General features: G+C 41.7%; 1 protein-coding gene across 1 annotated transcript in view; it reads right to left on the bottom strand.

Annotated features, from left to right (window-relative positions):
- LOC311126941 (inactive phospholipase C-like protein 2) overlaps positions 1 to 17,125 on the bottom strand; it is a 55,388-nt gene extending 38,263 nt beyond the window's left edge. The window contains exons 1-2 of the mRNA XM_084158658.1: positions 17,109 to 17,125; positions 16,093 to 16,555 (exon numbers count right to left, since the gene is read on the bottom strand). Of these exons, the coding sequence (XP_084014784.1) occupies positions 16,093 to 16,353 (261 nt within the window). The 5' untranslated portion in view covers positions 16,354 to 16,555; positions 17,109 to 17,125. The remainder of the gene's footprint in view (positions 1 to 16,092; positions 16,556 to 17,108) is intronic.
- Positions 17,126 to 24,717: the final 7,592 nt, after the last annotated feature.

Here is a 24,717-nt window from a genome sequence, read left to right as displayed (position 1 = left end):
TTCACATGATAATGATACAAAGGGACATTCAATAGCACTAAACTCCAGAAGCGCAGATAGGATGGCAGCTAAGTGTGTAATCTGAAATGTTATTATAGCATTAAGGGGATATTGCTCATCATTTTGACCCTTATCAGTCTCTCGTCTCAATAACACCAAACGTTCAAAAGGGAAAATAATATTGGCTTTGAGACCTCAGCACAGACTACGGACCAGACTGAACTTCCCCCCCACTACAACGTGAAGTAGCCTCCCTATGTGGAGAAGGCTCGTGCCCCCTCTCTGTGACTGCAACCTCATCTACCACTCTGATCTCCAGACACCAGGGTTAATTCACATCCACAGAGCAGATGGAGACCATTGTCACATGTTAAAGATCACCTCTTAAAACAGCCATTAGGAGTCAGCTGTGCTGGCTTAGGTTTTACTATATAAAAGGGTAATTTAGATGCATTAATAGAATAGGAGTCACAGCAAATATCAGATATGTTTATGGTAGGCTATTTCCAGGGTTGATCACATTGGCAAACAGTGCTTTCAAGGATATTTCATATTTAGGAACATGGTGGGTGTTGGAGGAAAAGCCTGTTTTAGGTGGAACATTTGGAACGATGCTTAAAAAACAGGACTTTGAATCCCCAGCTGGACAAATGCCCAGCTGTTCACGCTGTAATTCGGTATCAGACCTCAGTCAAATTAACCGTAAGAGAAATAACTAGCATGGGAGCCATAAAGTGGATTTCCTGAATTATGTGTGCCTGAACTGATATTAATTAGCTTCAAAACCCTGTTTTTCAGAAATGAATATTGCAATGTCTGCTTAAGCTCCAGATCAGGTGTCTCTCTTAAAATTGAGGGCTCAATTAAAACTAATTCTGCTGCCCTCCCTGTAAGAAACTAGACACCAATGGCCTATTGAAGGGCCTCTTTAGGATCCATTTGCAAATGTTCTCCATGCAAAATGCATGCTTTTAGTGTTAAGGAAACTTAATTGTGGGGAAAATGAATCAAAATTAGCTTTATTCGCCATTTACATTTGCATGTACAGGAATTTGACTGTGAAATGGTGCTCAGCAGAGTTAGACAGAAAAATATATGAGGTAATAAAGCTAGAATCCTTAATTTTTCTAGGTGCACTGGTGCTCCTAAATTACGACATCTTCCCCACAGCGACCGTACATACATATCCCAACCAGAACCCATGATTACAGGCAACATCTGAGGTAAAGGCTAGAGCTGCCGCTTTCAAGGAGCGGGACACTAATCCTAAATCCCACTACGCCCTCCAATTAACCATCAAATAGGCAAAGCGTCAATACAGAACAAAGATCGAATCCTACTACACCGGCTATGAAGCTCGTCAAATGAGGCAGGGCTTGCAAACTATCATGGATTACAAAGGGAAACCCAGCCGTGACCTGTCCAGTGACACGAGCATATCAAACAAGCTAAATACATTTTATGCTCGCTTCGAGGCTAGTGACACTGAATCATGCATGAGAGCACCAGCTGTTCCGGACGACTGTGTGATCACGCTCTCCGTAGCCAATGTGAGTAAGACCTTTAAACAGGTTAACATTCACAAGGCCAGGACGCGTCAACATTTCTACAGTCGAATATTGGTAGGTAATACATGCTTCATTAAACAACATAAAACGTCCAGGTTTTAAACAATTAAGTTTATGATTAAATAGTTTTAAAATGCTGACCGCCTCCACTCAGATTCAAGTTGTCCCGGACAAGAGGACAAGCATTAATGTCGAGCCCTGCCCTAATTGGGAACCCCTGCTTTAATCATCTGACCTGAACCAGATTTGTATTAGACTATAATGTGATTTTTATAAACAATAGCCAATATGGTAAAGGAAAGGTAGACTTTTGTGCAATATCAACATCACATCTGTTATAACATTGCTTTATGATGGGAAAGTGTGACCACTTCCGTTTTTTGAATGGTCTTCAAGCGCAAAAAGCAAGGAAAATAAATCGAAAATCTTTATAAAAGGCATCGGGTAGATGTATATTATAATTTCATATAAAATCTTAAAAGACCACGTTTTCATTCATTGTATTATATAATCTTGAAGCCCATTCAAAAACAGTATGGGACTGGGTCCAGGAAGTAAGGCAAAATGTGCAGTCATCGTATTGCATAGGTCGAAACCCATGCTTGCAGATAACCATAGACTTCGTAATTGCGCTAACGCTAGTTAGCATTGGCTCATGAAACAACCTCTAACGTCCTTCATACTGGACACAGACACATAAAAATGGTATCCACGAGTTCATCGGACTCTTGCCAAAATCCCAAAGTATCCCTTTAAAAAAAAGAGGCACGCAGCAATAAATCGGAGGTGTCGTGTCACACAATTTATATCCATGAAGGAAAGTGAGCAGCATCAATATAGTTCAGCATCTAATAAGGCATCTTTAATGAGACTAGTCTAACTCATCCTGCTGGCAGGCTTCTTAACACCACAGTACTGGACTGGGAATTAAATTAAGCCTTACTGTTTATTTTTTGCCACAGGTATCAAAGATGCCCAAAGCCTGCATCAACTTTGTGATTACGGTTTTGCAGATTTATCGGCTGCATAGCTGGAAGAGATCAAACAGGAGGAGAGGATGGTGCTGGGGCAGAGGAAATGTGGTCAGGTCAAAGAAATCCATGCCAATCATGAACAAATTAGGATGCGAGAAGAGAAATCTTGTGAGATCAATGATGATTGTACTAAAGTTCTACAGTACAATGCCAACTCGTCGTAACAGTGACTGCCTTTCTAGCGTTCAATCACAGATCAAAAGACGTAGGCTGTGTTCGAGATCGACTAGCCTACATTGCAGTTGGTGACTGCAGACTGAGCAAAATGTATGCTCTCGAACAGTTATGTCATATCCTGGGCCAAATCTTGAAGATGTATGGCAGGGGTCAGTAGCAGGCGTCCCGCGTGCCAAAACCGTCCTGCAAGTGATTTCCCACCTCCAAAGATTTTTGCAAAAAAAACAAGCAAGACTGATATCACCAAGGACTTTAGTTTTCCTCTGAAAAAAGACAAAAAAATGACCAGTAATTCATCAAAAGAAATGACCAAGTATTCCCACAAATAAAAAGAGAGATGTGATAGTGTCAATGTAATCAGGTACAACATTTTCAAATACAATATATTTTTGTGCTTACTACTTGTGGTCAATTTTGCAGTGTACAAATAATTATAATTATGTTTCGGCCCCCCGACCCTCCGCTCTGACAAAAATCATCCCGCAGCTGAACGTAGTTGCCTATTCCCTACCACTACACAATTCAAACAGACTTGGGTTTAGCGTGAACAGGTGCTAAGATCTGTTAATAAATGGTGTCAGAAATGTGTGTGTATGCCTGTGTTATGACGCTCTTCCCTTCAATTAATGGTGGTCTACTACGAACATTACCCTGGTAAAGCCACTTGAGTACTGCCAAGTCATCTGTGGTCCCCCTGAAATAACAGGTTATAGCAGGTAGTGCTCCATCAAGTCCCAAGCCCTGTAAATGAGTGACACCTGAGTGGATGAATGAATAAATGATGCTGCAGGCTTGGTAGAGTGTAGCGAGTCGTCTGGAACAAATACAGCACACAGTGAGCAACTTGAGACAGCACCCAGCCCAAGAATGGTGACAGAAGATCTTTAATCAACGGCATAGACAATAAACAAACAGCGTTGGCTAATGCCGTTGGATCTCAACCAGAGCATGCATTTTGGTAAATTAAGCAACACTCACAGTTGACTGGGCACGCAATATTTTAACCGAAAAGGTAATGCCATAAGTCCTCATGGTGGATAACAGCATGTGGTTGGGTAAAATGCCAGTGTAATCCTTGTGTGGTTAAGCTGGTGCTGAGAGACGGTACACAAGCAAAAATGGCAGTAAGCCTACCATTCCATCTTTCGCAAGGGAAGTTGGTACATGGGGGATGAACAGTCTTCCAGTGGCGTGTATTCATGGATTACAAGGGAAGCCAGGCTTCCCAAAAAATATTTACCAAGAAAAAAATACAAAAAAATATACTAAATAATTTATCTTCCGTCTCGGTGTTTCATCATTTTCCTTCAAATCATAAGAGGCTGAAGTATCTCACCGGAGAAAGCATCCGAGCAAGCGAAACAGCGTCCCCCAAAGTATGTGTAGGCCATTTATCTGATGCTGTCTGGTCCAAGAGTATGACATTGTTGCAGCCCGTAGCATTGAATGCAAGGGATGCCAGCGAGCATTTGGCCTCCCTTGATAACAAAAAGTATAAAATAGCCAATCAGCATTGAGCTAAACTGAGTGAGTTCAACTGTGAATGGTCCTGGAGCACCATAAAAAAAGTGTCAAGGGAACCCAGTTTGGGTTTGGCGTCACTCCTATCAAATCGCATTGAGAGCACACGTCATTGCATCTCATTGTGTTGTTGTCCTCCGGTGGCTAGCTAGCTAGCTAAAGTTGTCCCTTTCCTAAATTAGCCATGGATGGAGATAGGGATTTGTCGTTTTACTTAATTCTCTGCACTGGCCAATGCTTATAACGGCGATTCTGATCAAAACATTAATTCATTGATTGTGCCCCTGGCCTGAGAGGACGGAAGTTCAATATCTAGCTAGATGTAGAAGGCTAATGTTAACTAGCTAACGTTGCCCATGAAAAGGAAGTTAGGCTAGCGAGCAAGCATTTTAGCCAGGTAGCCTAGGACAACAAAAAATAAAAGCGTGTACTGCAGGGTTCTTCAATTCCGGTCCTGGAGGGCCGAAACACTTCTGTTTTTTATTTCTACCTGGTAGTTAATTGCACTCACCTGGTGTCCCAGGTCTGAATTAGCCCCTGATTAGAAGGAGAGGATGAAAAACAGAGGTGTTTCGGCCCTCCAGGACCGGAATTGAAGAACCCTGGTGTAGTGTATAACAGAGTGATAGACTATTTCGTCAACATGAAAGAGGATGGCATTGGCATTTCTCTGCAAGTAGGATGAGTCAACATGTTTTTTCTACTTGCATGAACACGCACGCACAAACACACAAACACTAATCAGAACCATGGACATCCACATCATGCTCTGATCCGGTGGAAACGTCATAAAATAGGCCTATATGTTTGTGTAGAGCAATCAGCGGTCATGATAAACAAAGCTAGGGCAAATACAGTTGATGCATGGGATGTATTATGTAAAACTATCAGATATGAACAACTCTTGACCAAGCAATGGACCTACATGGTAAGGGGGGGGGGGCATTTTCTTTTCTGAGAACAATATAGAATATTTTTTGTAAACTCTACTTCCTTCCTGTAAGTTTCATTTCGTGTACTCCTGACAGTATGTAAATAGTTGTATTGAATGTTTGTTGATCACAAAACAAAAATAGGCCTATCTGATTACTTCTTATCCCTTGCGCAAATAGCCTACAGCTGTGTCTGTCTGTCTGGAGCTCACTGGCCAGGAATATTTTATAGCACGAGCTTCGGCCCGGACCAAGTTAATAGTTGATACAATGTTTCAAGTTCCTTGCAGACAGGCCATGCGTAGCCAAGGTGATTTACAGGATATTTAATTTTCAATCAGGATATTTTCTAGCTACGGGCTGCAATGTTTTTATTTGTTGGCTTTAAGTAGGCTATTTTTACATATTGTCAATGGCAATAGAAGTTACTTTTAGATTTCTATCATTTAGATAGAATTTTGATTAACCACGACATTGATTTTGAGATATGAAGACTTTATTATAAATTAAATGAAACTGTTCCATGAAAAAATCTGCATATGAAAATCATAACTGGCACTCCAAATGTAAAAAGGTTGCCAACCGCTGGTGTAGGCTATTACTGGTAACTTCAGGTGCATAACTGGCAGAATCTGTGAAGGCCAGCAGCAGCGGGTAGTGGGAGGGGGGGGATTTATTGGTTTTTCTTCTGGTTAGGCTATATTGATCTCTGGCTCCCTCTTTAGTAATTAATGTGTCTTAATTTTTTATCACAGTACGTCAGACAAGCTCAGTAGCCTACATATCATTTATTTGATTCAAACATTAGATAGATAGAAAAATACACGTTTTAAAATTTCTACCAATCGATTGGTTGAAAGAACAGACAACTCCCGGTCTACCAAGATTATTTTTAGTTGGGGACAACCCTAATAGCTTTGCACATGTATTATGTTGAATGTTAATCATGAGCCAGTCTGTTGCTAATTGATTTAATTTGGAGATAGCAGATAGGGATGGGCACAGTTTTTAGAATATCTGAAACGGATGTTAGTGTTCGATTACATTCGATCATTTCAGAGAAAAAAAACAAATGTATAGGCCTCATTTAATTAACAATGAAAATGCCTTGTTTTAAGAAAATTATCCATGTGACATTGTTATATACAAGGATGACATTTGTTTTATTAAATTAAGAATTTCAAACTTTTAAATGTAGTTTGATGTGCGCCCCATAAAAAAAAACACATGCATACCATACCGGTAGCCATCTATGCCGGTAGCCTACACACATGTAGCTTGTTGATTTTGTCAGCCAATCAAAACTGCTCTACAGTCAAAGGTTCCATGTGTAGCAAGGGAAGTGAGAGATCTCTAATCAATGCAAAATGGAGTAAAAATTACAGAATTAAAAGTTATCTAAATGAGAAGGAGTGGGCTACAATGAACAACCATCAAGTAGGCTGTTTAATCTGAATTATGGTATTTGTTTACAAGGATGGGGAGCGCAGCATATTGTAGCCTCAATTAGCTAGTTAACTAGCTGAGCTACAGTGGGGGAAAAAAGTATTTAGTCAGCCACCAATTGTGCAAGTTCTCCCACTTAAAAAGATGAGAGAGGCCTGCAATTTTCATCATAGGTACACGTCAACTATGACAGACAAATTGAGGGAAAAAAATCCAGAAAATCACATTGTAGGATTTTTTATGAATTTATTTGCAAATTATGGTGGAAAATAAGTATTTGGTCACCTACAAACAAGCAAGATTTCTGGCTCTCACAGACCTGTAACTTCTTCTTTAAGAGGCTCCTCTGTCCTCCACTCGTTACCTGTATTAATGGCACCTGTTTGAACTTGTTATCAGTATAAAAGACACCTGTCCACAACCTCAAACAGTCACACTCCAAACTCCACTATGGCCAAGACCAAAGAGCTGTCAAAGGACACCAGAAACAAAATTGTAGACCTGCACCAGGCTGGGAAGACTGAATCTGCAATAGGTAAGCAGCTTGGTTTTAAGAAATCAACTGTGGGAGCAATTATTAGGAAATGGAAGACATACAAGACCACTGATAATCTCCCTCGATCTGGGGCTCCACGCAAGATCTCACCCCGTGGGGTCAAAATGATCACAAGAACGGTGAGCAAAAATCCCAGAACCACACGGGGGGACCTAGTGAATGACCTGCAGAGAGCTGGGACCAAAGTAACAAAGCCTACCATCAGTAACACACTACGCCGCCAGGGACTCAAATCCTGCAGTGCCAGACGTGTCCCCCTGCTTAAGTCAGTACATGTCCAGGCCCGTCTGAAGTTTGCTAGAGTGCATTTGGATGATCCAGAAGAGGATTGGGAGAATGTCATATGGTCAGATGAAACCAAAATATAACTTTTTGGTAAAAACTCAACTCGTCGTGTTTGGAGGACAAAGAATGCTGAGTTGCATCCAAAGAACACCATACCTACTGTGAAGCATGGGGGTGGAAACATCATGCTTTGGGGCTGTTTTTCTGCAAAGGGACCAGGACGACTGATCCGTGTAAAGGTAAGAATGAATGGGGCCATGTATCGTGAGATTGAGTGAAAACCTCCTTCCATCAGCAAGGGCATTGAAGATTAAACGTGGCTTGGTCTTTCAGCATGACAATGATCCCAAACACACCGCCCGGGCAACGAAGGAGTGGCTTCGTAAGAAGCATTTCAAGGTCCTGGAGTGGCCTAGCCAGTCTCCAGATCTCAACCCCATAGAAAATCTTTGGAGGGAGTTGAAAGTCTGTGTTGCCCAGCGACAGCCCCAAAACATCACTGCTCTAGAGGAGATCTGCATGGAGGAATGGGCCAAAATACCAGCAACAGTGTGTGAAAACCTTGTGAAGACTTACAGAAAATGTTTCACCTGTGTCATTGCCAACAAAGGATATATAACAAAGTATTGAGAAACTTTTGTTATTGACCAAATACTTATTTTCCACCATAATTTGCAAATAAATTCATTAAAAATCCTACAATGTGATTTTCTTGAAAAAAAAATCTCATTTTGTCTGTCATAGTTGACGTGTACCTATGATGAAAATTACAGGCCTCTCTCATCTTTTTAAGTGGGAGAACTTGCACAATTGGTGGCTGACTAAATACTTTTTTCCCCCACTGTATCTTCTCTACATCGATTTGATGCAGTGAAGTAAGGCTGGGCGATAAAGCCAAAATATATCATGGTATAAAAAATATTTAAAAATGGACGGTATGACAGTATTTTATGTTTTTGAATAATTAAAGTTCTACATTTGCTTTAGGAGTAGTGTGTGACCCTAGGGTGGCAACACATACATTCTAAGTGATTTAAAATGGGTCCTTCTCCATTCTGATTGTTGTATACTGTTCAATTCAACAGGGTAGAAACCAAAGTGTTGACAAGTGCTTCCTAGGGGACCCTATAGTCTTTGGCTACATCAAATGTTTTCTCTTAGCTACTTCATGTAGCTAACATATTCTTTCTTCACATATGCCTCTTATTTAGAAGATACTGTTGCACAAACATGCTGATTTAGGTCTACACCATCACTGGTATTATCAGGCCGTATAGCTAATTACAGTGGCTTGCGAAAGCATTCACCCCCCTTGGCATTTTTCCTATTTTGTTGCCTTACAACCTGGAATTAAAATTTATTTTGGGGGGGGGTTTGTATCACCTCCGTCCCAGTCTCAAATCTCTGGAAGACTGAAACAGGTTTCCCTCAAGAATGTCCCTATATTTAGCGCCATCCGTCATTCCTTCAATTCTGACCAGTTTTCCCAGTCCCTGCCGATGAAAAACATCCCCACAGCATGATGCGGCCACCACCACGCTTCACTGTGGGGATGGTGTTCTTGGGGTTGATGAGAGGTGTTGGGTTTGCGCCAGAAATAGTGTTTTCCTGTACGGCTTAAAGTGGTCCTATGGACAGATACTCCAATCTCCGCTGTGGAGCTTTGCAGCTCCTTCAGGGCTATCTTTGGTCTCTTTGTTGCCTCTCTGATTAATGCCCTCCTTGCCTGGTCCGTGAGTTTTGGTGGGCGGCCCTCTCTTGGCATGTTTGTTGTGGTGCCATATCCTTTCCATTTTTTAATAATGGATTTAAATGGTGCACCGTGGGATGTTCAAAGTTTAGGATATTTTTTTATAACCCAACCCTGATCTGTACTTCTCCACAACTTTGTCCCTGACCTGTTTGGAGAGCTCCTTGCCCATCCCTATTAGCAACCACACACAAGCCATTTCCAACCTGGTCTCAGAGCATTTCGTATTATTCTGTGCATAAAATTCCAACTCATACAATATTTTACGAATCTGCAAAACATATATGTTATGAATTCCAATTTGTTGTGGCTAACATTAGCTAGGTAGTTAGGGGCTAGAGTTAGGGGTCAAGGTTAGGGCTAGGAGTTAGGTTAGGGTTAGATAAAAGGGTTAAGGTTAGGGGAAGGTTAGCTAAAAGGGTTAAGGTTAGGGGAAGGGTTAGCTTACTAGCTAAAATGATAAAGATGTCCGTGATGAGATTCGAACACACAACCTTTGGGTTGCTAGACGTTCACGTTATACACCCACCCCGACCATACAAACCCTCCTTTCATTTTTGCCTCAAGTAATTTTATCTAACCATGGAAAACATAAAATATCATACCAATTTCAGTGTTCAGGATTTACTTTTACTATGTTACGTCTAGTCTATGAGACCAGACTGATATCACATTCAACTGGGTTGTTAGCACTAGGGTGCAAGAAAGATCAGGCATCATAAACTGGTGTAGGATTGTGTCATGGAAACTACTCAATATCGACGAATATCCCTAATCTTGAGAAAAGGGAGAGAAAAAAATATTGCTGCAAGGGATTCCTCAGCTAACAAGATACAGAAGATAATTGATAGCCATCAAACAATGGAGGGACCTTGTTAAGTGAAAATAATATTTAGCCACAGGTTCATTACAACTCATTATAATCAGTCATTTCCAGTGGTTGGTCAAGATTGAAGAGATTTTCAAACTGTTAGGCCAAAGCTACATTACCATTCAAACTATAGGTGAGGATTTTGACACCTCAAGCAGTATGATACACAGTGGTCTTAATTGTGCGAGTCTACTTTTGATATAGCACATACTGTGACCTGACCCTAGCTAGGCCTATCTCCCCTCCACTCAGCAATACCACAACTTTGGAGGCCAAGTTTCAGTCCACTCTGTGCTTGTGTGTTAATATGAAAGTGTTATTTTTAGTCCCGACCACATCCTCTCATCACTGTAGAAAGAAGCTATTGCTCTACTAAAGCAGAATTTATTATATTACTCAGGGGTTGGAACCGTTTCAAAGAACATAACAAAAAAAGAACATACCATTTTGAGGAACGGAAACAGAAACAAAAGTGATCTCTAGTGTTCCGAAACAAAACCATTATTTTTTCAAATCTTGAGAACCGGTTAATAATGTTTTTCTTTGTTCCAAAAATATTGCTAATTTCTAGTACATCATTCTGTAATTCAGTGAAGTTATAATGCTAGTAATATCCTAAACACATTCCAATTCACATCATGTCACGATGTTCAGCGCTTCATGCCAAGCCCCCTCCATCCCCACGCTGCTCTCTCCCCACATTACAGGAGGCTGCCGAGGGGAGAACGGCTCATAATAATGGCCAGAACGGAGCAAATGGAATTGCATCAAACACATGGAAACCATGTGTTTGACATATTTGATACCACTCCACTCTATTCTGCTCCAGCCATTATCACAAGCCCATCCTCCCCAATTAAGGTGCCACCAACCTCCTGTGCCCCATGTGAAATTTCAGTCGCATCTCACGCTGCAATCAAACATGTAAACAAATATCTTATCTGTTCCACAGCAAGCTGCTCTATCGGTGCAAATCGGTGGAGTAAATAACCTAAATGTAAAAACAAATGTTGATTTCACAGGTTAAAAAATGAAGGAAAACGTTCAACTTGTGCAAATGGTGTGGTCATTCAGAGTTGTGCTCCATAATACATTTGAAAAGCAGCAGTCATTTTATGAGCGTGAGGACAGTGGAAGTGCCAGTCTTCTCATTGAAAGTGCTTAAATCTTTCATATCAATTCAATCTTGAAGGCTGTGCACAGTGAATTTTAAACTGAACAAAAATATAAAAACGCAACACGTAAAGTGTTGGTCCCAGAACCCAGAAATGTTCCATAAGCACAAAAAGCTTATTATTTCGCTCAAATTTTGTGCACACATTTCTTTACATCCCTGTTAGTGAGCATTTCTCCTTAGCCAAGATAATCCATCCACCTGACAGGTGTGGCATATCAAGAAGCTGATTAAACAGCATGATCATTACACAGGTGCACCTTGTGCTGGGGACAATAAAAGGCCACAAAAATGTGCAGTTTTGCCATACAACACAATGCCACAGATGTCTCAAGTTTTTAGGGAGCGTGCAATTGGCATGCTGACTGCAGGAATGTGCACCAGAGCGGTTGCCAGAGAATTGAATGTTAATTTCTCTACCATAAGCCGCCTCCGTCATTATACAGAATTTGGCAGTACTTCCAACCGGCCTCACAACCACAGACCACGCCAACCCAGGACCTCCACATCCAGCTTCTTTACCTGCGGGATCGTCTGAGACCAGCCACAGGGACAGCTGATGAAACTGCACAAACCGTCTCAGAGAAGCTCATCTGCGTGCTCTTCGTCCTCTTGACCTGACTGCAGTTTGACATCATAACCAACTTCAGTGGGCAAATGCTCACCTTCAATGGCCACTGGCATGCTGAAGAAGTTTGCTCTTCACGAGGAATCTCGGTTTCAACTGTACCGGGCAGATGGCAGACAGCGTGTATGGCGTTGTGTGGGCGAGCAGTTTGTTGATGTCAACGTTGTGAACAGAGTGCCCCATGGTGGTGGTGGGGTTATGGTATGGACAGGCATAAGCTACGGACAACGAACATAATTGCATTTTTTCAATGGCAATTTGAATGCACAGAGATACCGTGGTGAGATCTTGAGGCCCATTGTCATGCCATTCATCCACCGCCATCACCTCATGGCTCAGCATGATGATGCACAGCCCCATGTCGCAAGAATCTGTACACAATTCCTGGAAGCTGAAAATGTCCCAGTTCTTCCATGGCCTGTATACTCACCAGACATGTCACACATTGAGCATGTTTGGGATGCTCTGGATTGACGTGTAGGACAGCGTGTTCCAGTTCCCACCAATATCCAGCAACTTTGCACAGCCGTTGAAGAGCGGGACAACATACCACAGGCCACAATCAACAGCCTGATCAACTCTATGCGAAGGAGATGTGTCACGCTGCATGAGGTAAATGGTGGTCACACCAGATACTGACTGGTTCTGATCCACACCCCTACTTTTTTTTTTTTTAAGGTACTGTATCTGTGACCAACACATGCATGTCTGTATTCCTACCCATGTGAAATCCATAGATTAGGGCATTATTTATTTATTTTAATTGACTGATTTCCTTATATGAACTGTAAGTGGCATCACTTTTTATTCACTCTGACATATCTGCAAGGCTACAGTGTAAGGTGGCAGTGGAGTGGAGAGGTGTGAGCGTGTAATATGGCTGCACAGTTCTGAACAGGTTATTTTAATGAGGCCCAAGACCTGCAGCAGAACCCACTTCTGGTCTGACAGGGCCAGCATGAATAGCTTGGACATTTGCCCAATGCTGATTTGCATATGGACCAGTGTTGTATTATTCCAACTTGTCAAGGCTGGCAGAGAAGGCTGTTATTGTGTAGTCTTACAGTCCCTTATTGCATTTGGGACATTGGTGGTAAGCCACGTGATGATTGGCTGACTGTATCCTTTGCCAGTGGACTACCTTTTGAAAACCTTCGGACCAGTCAGTTCTAACATGACAAGTGCATGAATCTTTGTTCAATAGAATGAGAGGTATGTCGACACAGAAGGTTTCCCAAATGTGGGCATCCTGGACCAACCAAGAGCTTGGTGAGTGAATGTGCAGTATATTTTTTGGAGTAAATACAGATTTCTCTGCTCTGCAACTGCAATACCTTTCAATAGACATTATTGACCTATTAATTTGTATTTATTTTTTACAGAGGATAGTGAACCTTGAGTCACAGGAGTGGACATCAGATGAAATAAATTGATTTTCACAGCTGGGAAGTGAGACAGGTCCTTGTGTGGTGGTGAGAGATTACTTGGAGCTTTACAAGGCAGAAATGTCAATATTACCTCCATCAATCTCCAGGCAGAGAAAGTTAAATGCTTTCAATGTGCCAAGAAAGTGCTGTCCACAAAACCTGGCTTGGAAAAGAGCTTAACTGGAAAGAACCGTGTTCATTGCTGGCAAATCAACAATACCACAACGAACAGGCTCATAATGAATAACATAGTTGATTGAGATTTTGTACAATAACAAGTAAGAGCCTTGTCTAAAGTAGGTCCAGATATTAGCTGATCTAAAGATATTGATGCAACTTTAGTCACAGTGGGGACTACCCATTCATAAGGCTACACAGTTGACTTGCAGATCTGATAGGTTTGTCACTAAGAAGGCTAGAGCAGGGATGGGTAACTCCAGTCCTCAGGGGCCAGAATGGTTGTCACACTTTTTCCCCATCCCTAGTAAACACATCTGATTAAACTAATTGCAGTCTAAACTAAAGATCATTAGTTGATTATTGGAGTCAGGTGTGTTGGCTGGGGCAAACATGTGACACCAATCAGGCCACAAAGGACTGGAGTTGCCCATCCCTGGGCTAGAGTGAAAACCATAATCAACTTAAAATCTAAAGATCCATAGAAATAAGGGATAGATAAAGCTGTTTCCATTAACTTGTCCAGTGATTTTTTGTTGTTTGCATAGAAATTGCAACAACTGCCTTTGTGTTTCTACTGAACTGTCTTGTGATAAAAACAGCAGGAAGTAATGACTTTACCCCCCTCCCCCCAAAAAGAAAAAAAAAATAAGTGGTTGAACTGTTTCCATTATCCATTTAGGGAAATTGCGCATTAATACATGTGACAGTCTGTATGTATGCCCTCCCACCTCCAGTATGTTTCATGTCTGAGGTAACCCGCAAAGGCCAGCATGGATACAATGCAAGAATGTACTCATATTTGCCATATTCTAATAATTATCATGTGTCAACATATCGCCATCGTCTGTGCCTTTGTGAAACTTGCACTCCTGTAGTGCTGAAATAATTGGGTTGTGAAACTTGCATCCAGCCAACCAGAAAAGCAAGGCCAAAACAACTCAGGCGTGGTCCTCTGTAGCTCAGCTGGTAGAGCACGGCGCTTGTAACGCCAGGGTAGTGGGTTCGATCCCCGGGACCACCCATACACAAAAAAAAAAAATGTATGCACGCATGACTGTAAGTCGCTTTGGATAAAAGCGTCTGCTAAATGGCATATTATATTATTATATTATTATATAAACAACTCAGGCATTCTTGAAAGTCAAGACAATCCTTGTCCTGCAAAGAAACATTATTTTTATAGTTGAAAAAATTGATTTTGCAAGCAGTAGGCATTTAGAATTAAAATGTGGAGTGGAGCATGATGACATCACGTGCCCAGAGTACCTTAAATTAGTCGGCATTCATCATATATTCTGAAAAACTGTTTCCATCATAATTTGTCGCAATAAAGAAAGTTTGACAAAAGACAAATCCACCCGTTGAATGGATAATTTTTTTTGGCGATCTTTAAAACATTTCTCCTTTAGCTGCTGTTTCCATTACGTCGCCATGTTTTATTTTGCGACATTGCTTTTGTTGAATAAACCTGGGTCAATGGAAACCTGCCTAGTGATCAGCAATAAGAGAAATACAAAAAAGATGTGAGTTTGGCAATTTGATAGCCTCAGTCTGCAAGACCTAGGCTATACTTTAATTCAATTTGTAGGCCTATTTAGGGATTTGCAGCCTTCACTTTCAGGGAAAACAATTCAATTGAACAACCTTGCAACACAGTCAATTTGAGGAAATAGTTGAATGCATCATTTCCTTCATGAGGCCATCTATTGTTGGCTAATACAGACGCCAACTGACAATACTCTCGCAATGAAGACAACGGAATACAAAGCTGAGAGGTCTTAATGAGGAAAAGCCTCATCTCATGTGATGAACTGCTTACCAAACCAACGCGTTCAGAAGCAACAATGGCTCCAATTTAATTTGGAAACTGTTCTTAACCACAGGAATTGGTCCCGACTTTCCCAAATTTGGTATGGCAACATACGGTAAACGTCAAGCACTAAAAGTTTTTCTGTTTGAAAGATGGCGCAAACGGATCACTTTGGTCTCCAAATTCAGTTCATGCAAAGTATTCAAGCAATGTTTTCCAACAGAACGTATTTGTAAGAACGCCTGTAGCCTAGACATTGTTGTCCCATACTAACTCAATGTGTCTTCATATTAAGGTGCTTATTAGTCCCATCTTCAATTTCATTAGTCAGTGAGGACTTGGCCTAGGATATTTTATAACAATAGCATTCAATCGGATAATGTAGGTGTATCCCCTCCTAATAGCAGCCTATCCAGAATTCAGCCAAATAGTGCAGATATTTACCATGAGCTGACAGCACAGAAGTTACATCATTTGCTCTGAATGGTGAATTGGCACCTGCAAATTCAGACAAGACCCCTACTTTCACCTGCATTGTCAATGTGTGTGTGTGAAGTGGTTTTTGGATTGCAAGTGATCATATGGTCGAGGTTGCTGAATCAATGTGCATAACAAGAACACTTAGTGGAAGATCAAATCTAAGGATGCATCCACTATGCTAACCATCTAGCCAACCATCCATCTCTCTTCGCGTTTTCAAATCCGTGTAAGTCTGCATACAAATATGATTTACCTTTATAATGCTGCTCCTGCGTGGTATTCCTGATTTGGAATCCAATCCGACAGAGGAGTTGTTGGCTGTTTCAAGCCATGGGCTGTCAGGTAACGTTACTGCGACGGATTCTGAGCCAACCATGCCTGCCTGTATCCCACAGTCCCCATTGAATACCGATACTTCACACTGCGTCTTCCCGTCTGTTTTATCACTGGGCAAGGCCACCGAATCCCCAGTATTCGATGGAGATGAGCCGTCGTTCTCTCCAAACTCCGCCATAGGCACTCCACGCACACAGACAGACCAAGCGTAGCTGTCAAGCTGCTATGTAGGCGTTTCACTTGCAACGCTGTTGTATTTATCCAATGTACTGGCTTGTTAGTTAGCTACCTCGTTATAACATCTGCACAAAAACGTTCCGTATCATCTTTCGGTCCATATTTGACTGCTTTCTAATTTGGCGTGCTTCATTGATTGTGCTCTGTAAAACAAAACATATTGTTCAGCATCATTAACAAGATACACTGAATACCAGATTAAACTCTTCAATGCTAGACATTATCATCTGAAATTGCATGCACACAGGATATCTAATGTGACTTCGAATGGTAGATGGCTAACGTTAGCTAATTACATGCAAACAGTGCAATTGCATTCAATTGAATTTTCAATTTGAAAAGCTGCCGGTCTAACATTGCAAAATTAGCTACATCGTCTCTTTTGAAATGATGTCTGGTAAGTCATTCGATAGTTAACAGCCTAGCTAGCCAACGTTAGTAATTTAGTTAACGTTAGTCAACAAGTCAGCCATATTTGCAATCGTCACGGATAGAAGTGGCTGGTTTGTTAGCTGCTGTGTTGTATATCTAGACTAAAGCTAATTTAGCTATAGCTAGCTAACTTAGACGTCCTTACTCAGTCATGTTACGTTAGCTAACTGACAAATTAGCCCACATTTCATCAACTTGCCAATAGTTAGCTAACATTAACTAACCTGGCAAGCTAACACAACAGCCAAATATGTTTTAACTAACCCTCTCATGTATCTGTGCTACAGCCACCCATGCCAACATAATGTCATGTTATCACACTTGCCTTGCTTGATAAAGTCGTGTCGAAAGAGGACAAAGTTCCATTCTGCTGTGCTATCCAGCTGCAACGACGCGACTACTGTTCAGTCCATGCATCACCACCAGTTGCTGAATTAGCTAGCTTGCAATGTAGCTAGCTAGTTAGCAAGTAGTCACCGACTAAACCCAACAGTCAATACATTTGCTATCTAAATAAATATTTAGCTAGCGAGCTAACCGTTTAGGTTTAGCGAAAGGTGAACGAACTACTTGTAACAGGCAGCAACGACAACGAACATTCTGTCAATCAAACCTTGATCATAGAAAAGGGTATTTCTTATTGAAATACATGAAAACTGCTTTCATCGATCAAAACCAGTGATTTATAATTACACTAGATTACTTCGGGGGGGCTAATTGGCCAATACATATCAAATCAAATCAAATCAAATTTCATTGGCCACATGCGCCGAATACAACAGGTGCAGACATTACAGTGAAATGCTTACTTACAGCCCTTAACCAACAGTGCATTTATTTTTTATAAAAAAGTAAAATAGAACAACAACAAAAAAGTGTTGAGAAAAAAAGAGCAGAAATAAAATAAAATAACAGTAGGGAGGCTATATATACAGGTGGGTACCGGTGCAGAGTCAATGTGCGCGGGCACCAGCTAGTTGAGGTAGTTGAAGTAATATGTACATGTGGGTAGAGTTAAAGTGACTATGCATGAATAATTAACAGAGTAGCAGCAGCGTAAAAATATGGGGTGGGGGTGGGGGGTGGGGGTGGGGGGGCAGTGCAAATAGTCCGGGTAGCCATGATTGGCTGTTCAGGAGTCTTATGGCTTGGGGGTAGAAGCTGTTGAGAAGTCTTTTGGACCTAGACTTGGCACTCCGGTAACGCTTGCCGTGCGGTAGCAGAGAGAACAGTCTATGACTAGGGTGGCTGGAATCTTTGACAATTTTGAGGGCCTTCCTCTGACACCGCCTGGTATAGAGGTCCTGGATGGCAGGAAGCTTGGCCCCAGTGATGTACTGGGCCGTACACACTACCCTCTGTAGTGCCTTGCGGTCGGAGGCCAAGCAGTTGCCATACCAGGCGGTGATGCAACCAGTCAGGATGCTCTCGATGGTGCAGCTGTATAATTTTTTGAGGATCTGAGGACCCATGCCAAATCTTTTCAGTCTCCTGAGGGGGAATAGGCTTTGTTGTGCCCTCTTCACGACTGTCTTGGTGTGTTTGGACCATGATAGTTCGTTGGTGATGTGGACACCAAGGAACTTGAAGCTCTCAACCTGTTCCACTACAGCCCCGTCAATGAGAATGGGGGCGTGCTCAGTCCTCTTTTTTTTTCCTGTAGTCCACAATCATCTCCTTTGTCTTGGTCACGTTGAGGGAGAGGTTGTTTTCCTGGCACCACACGGCCAGGTCTCTGACCTCCTCCCTATAGGCTGTCGCATCGTTGTCGGTGATCAGGCCTACCACTGTTGTGTCGTCTGCAAACTTAATGATGGTGTTAGAGTCGTGCCTGGCCATGCAGTCATGGGTGAACAGGGAGTACAGGAGGGGACTGAGCACGCACCCCTGAGGGGCCCCCGTGTTGAGGATCAGTGTGGCAGATGTGTTGTTACTACCCTTACCACCTGGGGGCGGCCCTTCAGGAAGTCCAGGATCGAGTTGCAGAGGGAGGTGTTTAGTCCCAGGATCCTTAGCTTAGTGATGAGCTTTGAGGGCACTATGGTGTTGAATGCTGAGCTGTAGTCAATGAATAGCATTCTCACATAGGTGTTCCTCTTGTCCAGGTGGGAAAGGGCAGTGTGGAGTGCAATAAAGATTGCATCATCTGTGGATCTGTTGGGGCGGTATGCAAATTGGAGTGGGTCTAGGGTTTCTGGGATAATGGTGTTGATGTGAGCCATGACCAGCCTTTCAAAGCACTTCATGGCTACAGACGTCAGTGCTACGGGTCGGTAGTCATTTAGGCAGGTTATCTTAGTGTCCTTGGGCACGAGGACTATGGTGGTCTGCTTGAAACATGTTGGTATTACAGACTCAGTCAGGGACATGTTGAAAATGTCAGTGAAGCCACTTGCCAGTTGGTCAGCACATGCTCGGAGTACACGTCCTGGTAATCCGTCTGACCCAGCGGCCTTGTGAATGTTGACCTGCTTAAAAGTCTTACTCACATTGGCTACGGAGCGCGTGATTACATAGTCATCCGGAACAGCAGGTGCTCTCAATCATGCTTCAGTGTTGCTTGCCTCGAAGCGAGCATAGAAGTGGTTTAGCTCGTCTGGAAGTCTTGTGTCACTTTGCAGCTCGCGGCTGTGCTTCCCTTTGTAGTCTGTAATAGTTTTCAAGCCCTGCCACATCCGACGAGCGTCAGAGCCGGTGTAGTACGATTCAATCTTAGTCCTGTATTGACTCTTTGCCTGTTTGATGGTTCGTCGGAGGGCATAGCGGGATTTCTTATAAGCGTCCGGGTTAGAGTCCCGCTCCTTGAAAGCGGCAGCTCTACCCTTTAGCTCAGTGCGGATGTTTCCTGTAATCGATGGCTTCTGGTTGGGGTATGTACGTACGGTCACTGTGGGGACGACATCATCAATGCACTTATTGATGAAGCCAGTGACTGATGTGGTGTACTCCTCAATGCTATCTGAAGAATCCCGGAACATGTTCCAGTCTGTGCTAGCAAAACAGTCCTGTAGCTTAGCATCTGCGTCATCTGACCACTTTTTTATTAACCGAGTCACTGGTGCTTCCTGCTTCAGTTTTTGCTTATAAGCAGGAATCAGGAGGATAGAGTTATAGAGTTAGTTAGAGTTAGTTAGAGTTGCCAATGGAGGGTGAGGGAGAGCTTTGTATGCGTCTCTGTGTGTGGAGTAAAGGTGGTCTAGAGTTTTTTTTCCTTCTGGTTGCACATTTAACATGCTGGTAGAAATTAGGTAGAACGGATTAAAGTTTCCCTGCATTAAAGTCCCCGGCCACTAGGAGCGCTGCCTCTGGATGAGCGTTTTCCTGTTGATTTATGGCCTTATAGAGCTCATTCAGTGCAATCTTAATGCCAGCATTGGTTTGTGGTGGTAAATGGACAGCTATGAAAAATATAGATGAAAACTCTCTTGGTAAATAGTGTGGTCTACAGCTTATCATAAGATACTCTACCTCAGGCGAGCAAAACCTCGAGACTTCCTTATCCAGGGTTTATATACAGTGCATTCAGAAAGTATTCAGACCCTTTCCCTTTTTCCATATTTTGTTACATTACAGCCTTATTCTAAAATAGATTTTTAAAATGTTGCCCCTGATCGATTTACACACAATACCGCATAATGACAAAATGAAAACCGGTTTGTATAATTGTTTTGCACATTTATTAAATATAAAAAACATAAATACCTTATTTACATAAGTATTCAGACCCTTTGCTATGAGACTCGAAATTGAGATCAGGTGCATCCTGTTTCCATTGATCATCCTTGAGATTTTTCTACAACTTGATTGGCGTCCACCTGTGGTAAATTCAATTGATTGGACATGATTTCGAAAGGCACACACCTGTCTATATAAGGTCCCACAATTGACAGTGCATGTCAGGCACAGATCTGGGGAAGGGTACCAAAACATTTCTGCAGCATTGAAGGTCCCCAAGAACACAGTGGCCTCCATCAATCTTAAATGGAAGAAGTTTGGAACCAACAAGACTCTTCCTAGAGCCGGCCAAACTGAGCAATCAGGGGAGAAGGGCCTTGGTCAGGGAGGTGAACAAGAACCCGATGGTCACTCTTACAGAGCTCCAGAGTTCCTCTGTGGAGATGGGACAACCTTCCAAAAGGACAACCATCTCTGCAGCACTCCAACAATCAGGCCATTATGGTAGAGTGGCCAGACAGAAGCCCATTTTTCAGAGGCAGGGACTGTGAGACTAGTCAGGATCGAGGGAAAGATGAACAGAGCAAAGTACAGAGAGATCCTTGATGAAAACCTGCTCCAGAGCGCTCAGGACCTCAGACTGGGGTGAAGGTTCACCTTCCAACAGGACAATGACCCTAAGCACACAGCCAAGACAACGCAGGAGTGGCTTTGGGACAAGTCTCTGAATGTCCTTGAGTGGCCCAGCCAGAGCCCAGACTTGAACCGATAGAACATCTCTAGAGAGACCTGAAAATAGCTGTTCAGTAACGCTCCCCATCCAACCTGACAGAGCTTGAGAGGATCTGCAGATACAGATGTGCCAAGCTTGTAGCGTCATACCCAAGAAGACTCGAGGCTGTAATCGCTGCCAAAGGTGCTTCAACAAAGTACTGAGTAAAGGGTCTGAATACTTATGTAAATGTGATATTTCAGTATCTTTATTTTGAATCAATGTGCAAAAATGTCTAAACCTTTTTTTGCTTTGTCATTATGGGGTATTGTGTGTAGATTGATGAGAAACCCACCCACAATTTAATCAATTTTAGAATAAGGCTGTAACGTAACAAAATGTGGAAAAAGACAAGGCATCTGAATACTTTCCGAATGCACTGTACATCATTGATCAAAACACATGGTGAAACTGAAACATTTACATTTTAGTCATTTAGCAGACGCTCTCATCCAGAGCAACTTACAGTTAGTGAGTGCATACATTTTCACACTGGCCCCCAGTGGGAAACTAACACACAACCCTGGCGTTGCAAGCGCCATGCTCTACCAACGGAGCTACAGGGGACTACATCACCAAATTACAGATCCATTTGCACAAATTTAACGAGACAAATCAATATAGGTTACGATCTTGGTTTTCTCTGCATCTCCTATCAATTATAACTCATAAAATATGTTGTAGAATGTTATACATGAAAAATGAATGTTTGAATTGTACAACCAAACCCAGGGATGCTAGACATTAACATATTTTAAGTATATTCAAAATGATTTAAATTGGAGCAATATTAAATACATTTATTGCATGAAATGTAAATTTTATTAACATTTAAGTATATTAACTACATTTAAAATGATCTAAATTGGGATACTTTTTTTGTACTTAAGTATGTTCTTAGTACAGTGAGGGAAAAAAGTATTTGATCCCCTGCTGATTTTGTACGTTTGCCCGCTGACAAAGAAATGATCAGTCTATAATTTTAATGGTAGGTTTATTTGAACAGTGAGAGACAGAATAACAACAAAAAAATCCAGAAAAACGCATGTCAAAAATGTTATAAATTGATTAGCGTTTTAATGAGGGAAATAAGTATTTGACCCCCTCTCTATCAGAAAGATTTCTGGCTCCCAGGTGTATTTTATACAGGTAACGAGCTGAGATTAGGAGCACACTCTTAAAAGGAGTGCTCCTTATCTCAGCTTGTTACCTGTATAAAAGACACCTGTCCACAGAAGCAATCAATCAATCAGATTACAAACTCTCCACCATGGCCAAGACCAAAGAGCTCTCCAAGGATGTCAGGGACAAGATTGTAGACCTACACAAGGCTGGAATGGGCTACAAGACCATCGCCAAGCAGCTTGGTGAGAAGGTGACAACAGTTGGTGCGATTATTCGCAAATGGAAGAAACACAAAAGAACTGTCAATCAACCTCGGCCTTGGGCTCCATGCAAGATCTCACCTTGTGGAGTTGCAATGATCATGAGAACGGTGAGGAATCAGCCCAGAACTACACAGGAGGATCTTGTCAATGATCTCAAGGCAGCTGGGACCATAGTCACCAAGAAAACAATTGGTAACACACTACGCCGTGAAGGACTGAAATCCTGCAGCGCCCGCAAGGTCCCCCTGCTCAAGAAAGCACATATACAGGGCCGTCTGAAGTTTGCCAATGAACATCTGAATGATTCAGAGGAGAACTGGGTGACAGTGTTGTGGTCAGATGAGACCAAAATCGAGCTCTTTGGCATCAACTCAACTCACCGTGTTTGGAGGAGGAGGAATGCTGCCTATGACCCCAAGAACACCATCCCCACCCTCAAACATGGAGGTGGAAACATTATGCTTTGGGGGTGTTTTTCTGCTAAGGGGACAGGACAACTTCACTGCATCAAAGGGACGATGGACGGGGCCATGTACCGTCAAATCTTGGGTGAGAACCTCCTTCCCTCAGCCAGGGCATTGAAAATGGGTCGTGGATGGGTATTCCAGCATGACAATGACCCAAAACACACGGCCAAGGCAACAAAGGAGTGGCTCAAGAAGAAGCACATTAAGGTCCTGGAGTGGCCTAGCCAGTCTCCATACCTTAATCCCATAGAAAATCTGTGGAGGGAGCTGAAGGTTCGAGTTGCCAAACGTCAGGCTCGAAACCTTAATGACTTAGAGAAGATCTGCAAAGAGGAGTTGGACAAAATCCCTCCTGAGATGTGTGCAAACCTGGTGGCCAACTACAAGAAACGTCTGACCTCTGTGATTGCCAACAAGGGTTTTGCCACCAAGTACTAAGTCATGTTTTGCCTCATTAAAATGCAAGTCAATTTATAACATTTTTGACATGTGTTATTTGTTGTTATTCTGTCTCTCACTGTTCAAATAAACCTACCATTAAAATCATAGACTGATCATGTCTTTGTCAGTGGGCAAACGTACAAAATCAGCAGAGGATCAAATACTTTTTTTCCTCACTGTAGCAATCACTGCCCTTTTATGAGGCTTTCGAAAGGCTCCCTGGTCTTTGTAGTTGAATCTGTGCTTGAAATGTAATACTTGACTGAGGGACCTTACAGATGTTGTATGTATGGGGTACAGTGGAAGGGTTAGTCATATTAAAATCATATCAACCCCTATTATTTCACAGAGTCCATGTAACATATTCTGTGATTTGTTGAGCCAAATTTTACTCCTGAACTAATTTATTTTTATATTTTTTATATGCCATTTAGCAGACGCTTTTATCCAAAGCGACTTACAGTCATGCGTGCATACATTTTTGTGTATGGGTGGTCCCGGGGATCGAACCCACTACCTTGGCGTTACAAGCGCCGTGCTCTACCAGTTGAGCTAAAGAGGACCAATTTAGGCTTGCCTAAACAAAGAGGCTGAATACTTATGCAATGACTATATTTTAGTTATCTAATTTTTTATTAATCTTATTATTTATTTATTTTTCTTCCACTTTGACATTACAGAGTATTTTGAGTTAATTGTTGACAACACATGACAATTAAATCAATTTTAATCCCACTTTTTAACACAATAAAATGTGAAGAAATACAAGGGGTATGAATACTTTTCAAGGCACTTATAGTGTACTTGATCACTCACAAGCAGTTTCATTTAAAAAAATCAATGCTTCAACTTAAAAACAACTCCAAGTGTATTTTGAATTAATATACTAAATTACAATTCAATCGTTTTAAATAGAAGTACAAGTTTAATGAGTGTTTTTAAATGTAAAGATAGTGAACATATAGTATACTTAAAGAAAAACAATTAATTTAAAGTACACTTTTAATAAGTGTATTGATGTGTAATGATGTTATATTTATAGTATACTTAAGATATACTAGAAAAATACATCTTGTATTTGAAGTATATAATTTACATTTTTTGTATATTTTAGTATACTTGTAATATAT

This window comes from Coregonus lavaretus (assembly GCF_964263955.1).
Source record: "Coregonus lavaretus genome assembly, chromosome: 3".
Classification (NCBI taxonomy): domain Eukaryota; kingdom Metazoa; phylum Chordata; class Actinopteri; order Salmoniformes; family Salmonidae; genus Coregonus; species Coregonus lavaretus.
Note: the sequence above shows the minus strand (reverse complement) of the source record. Positions and strands in the feature narration are given on the sequence as shown.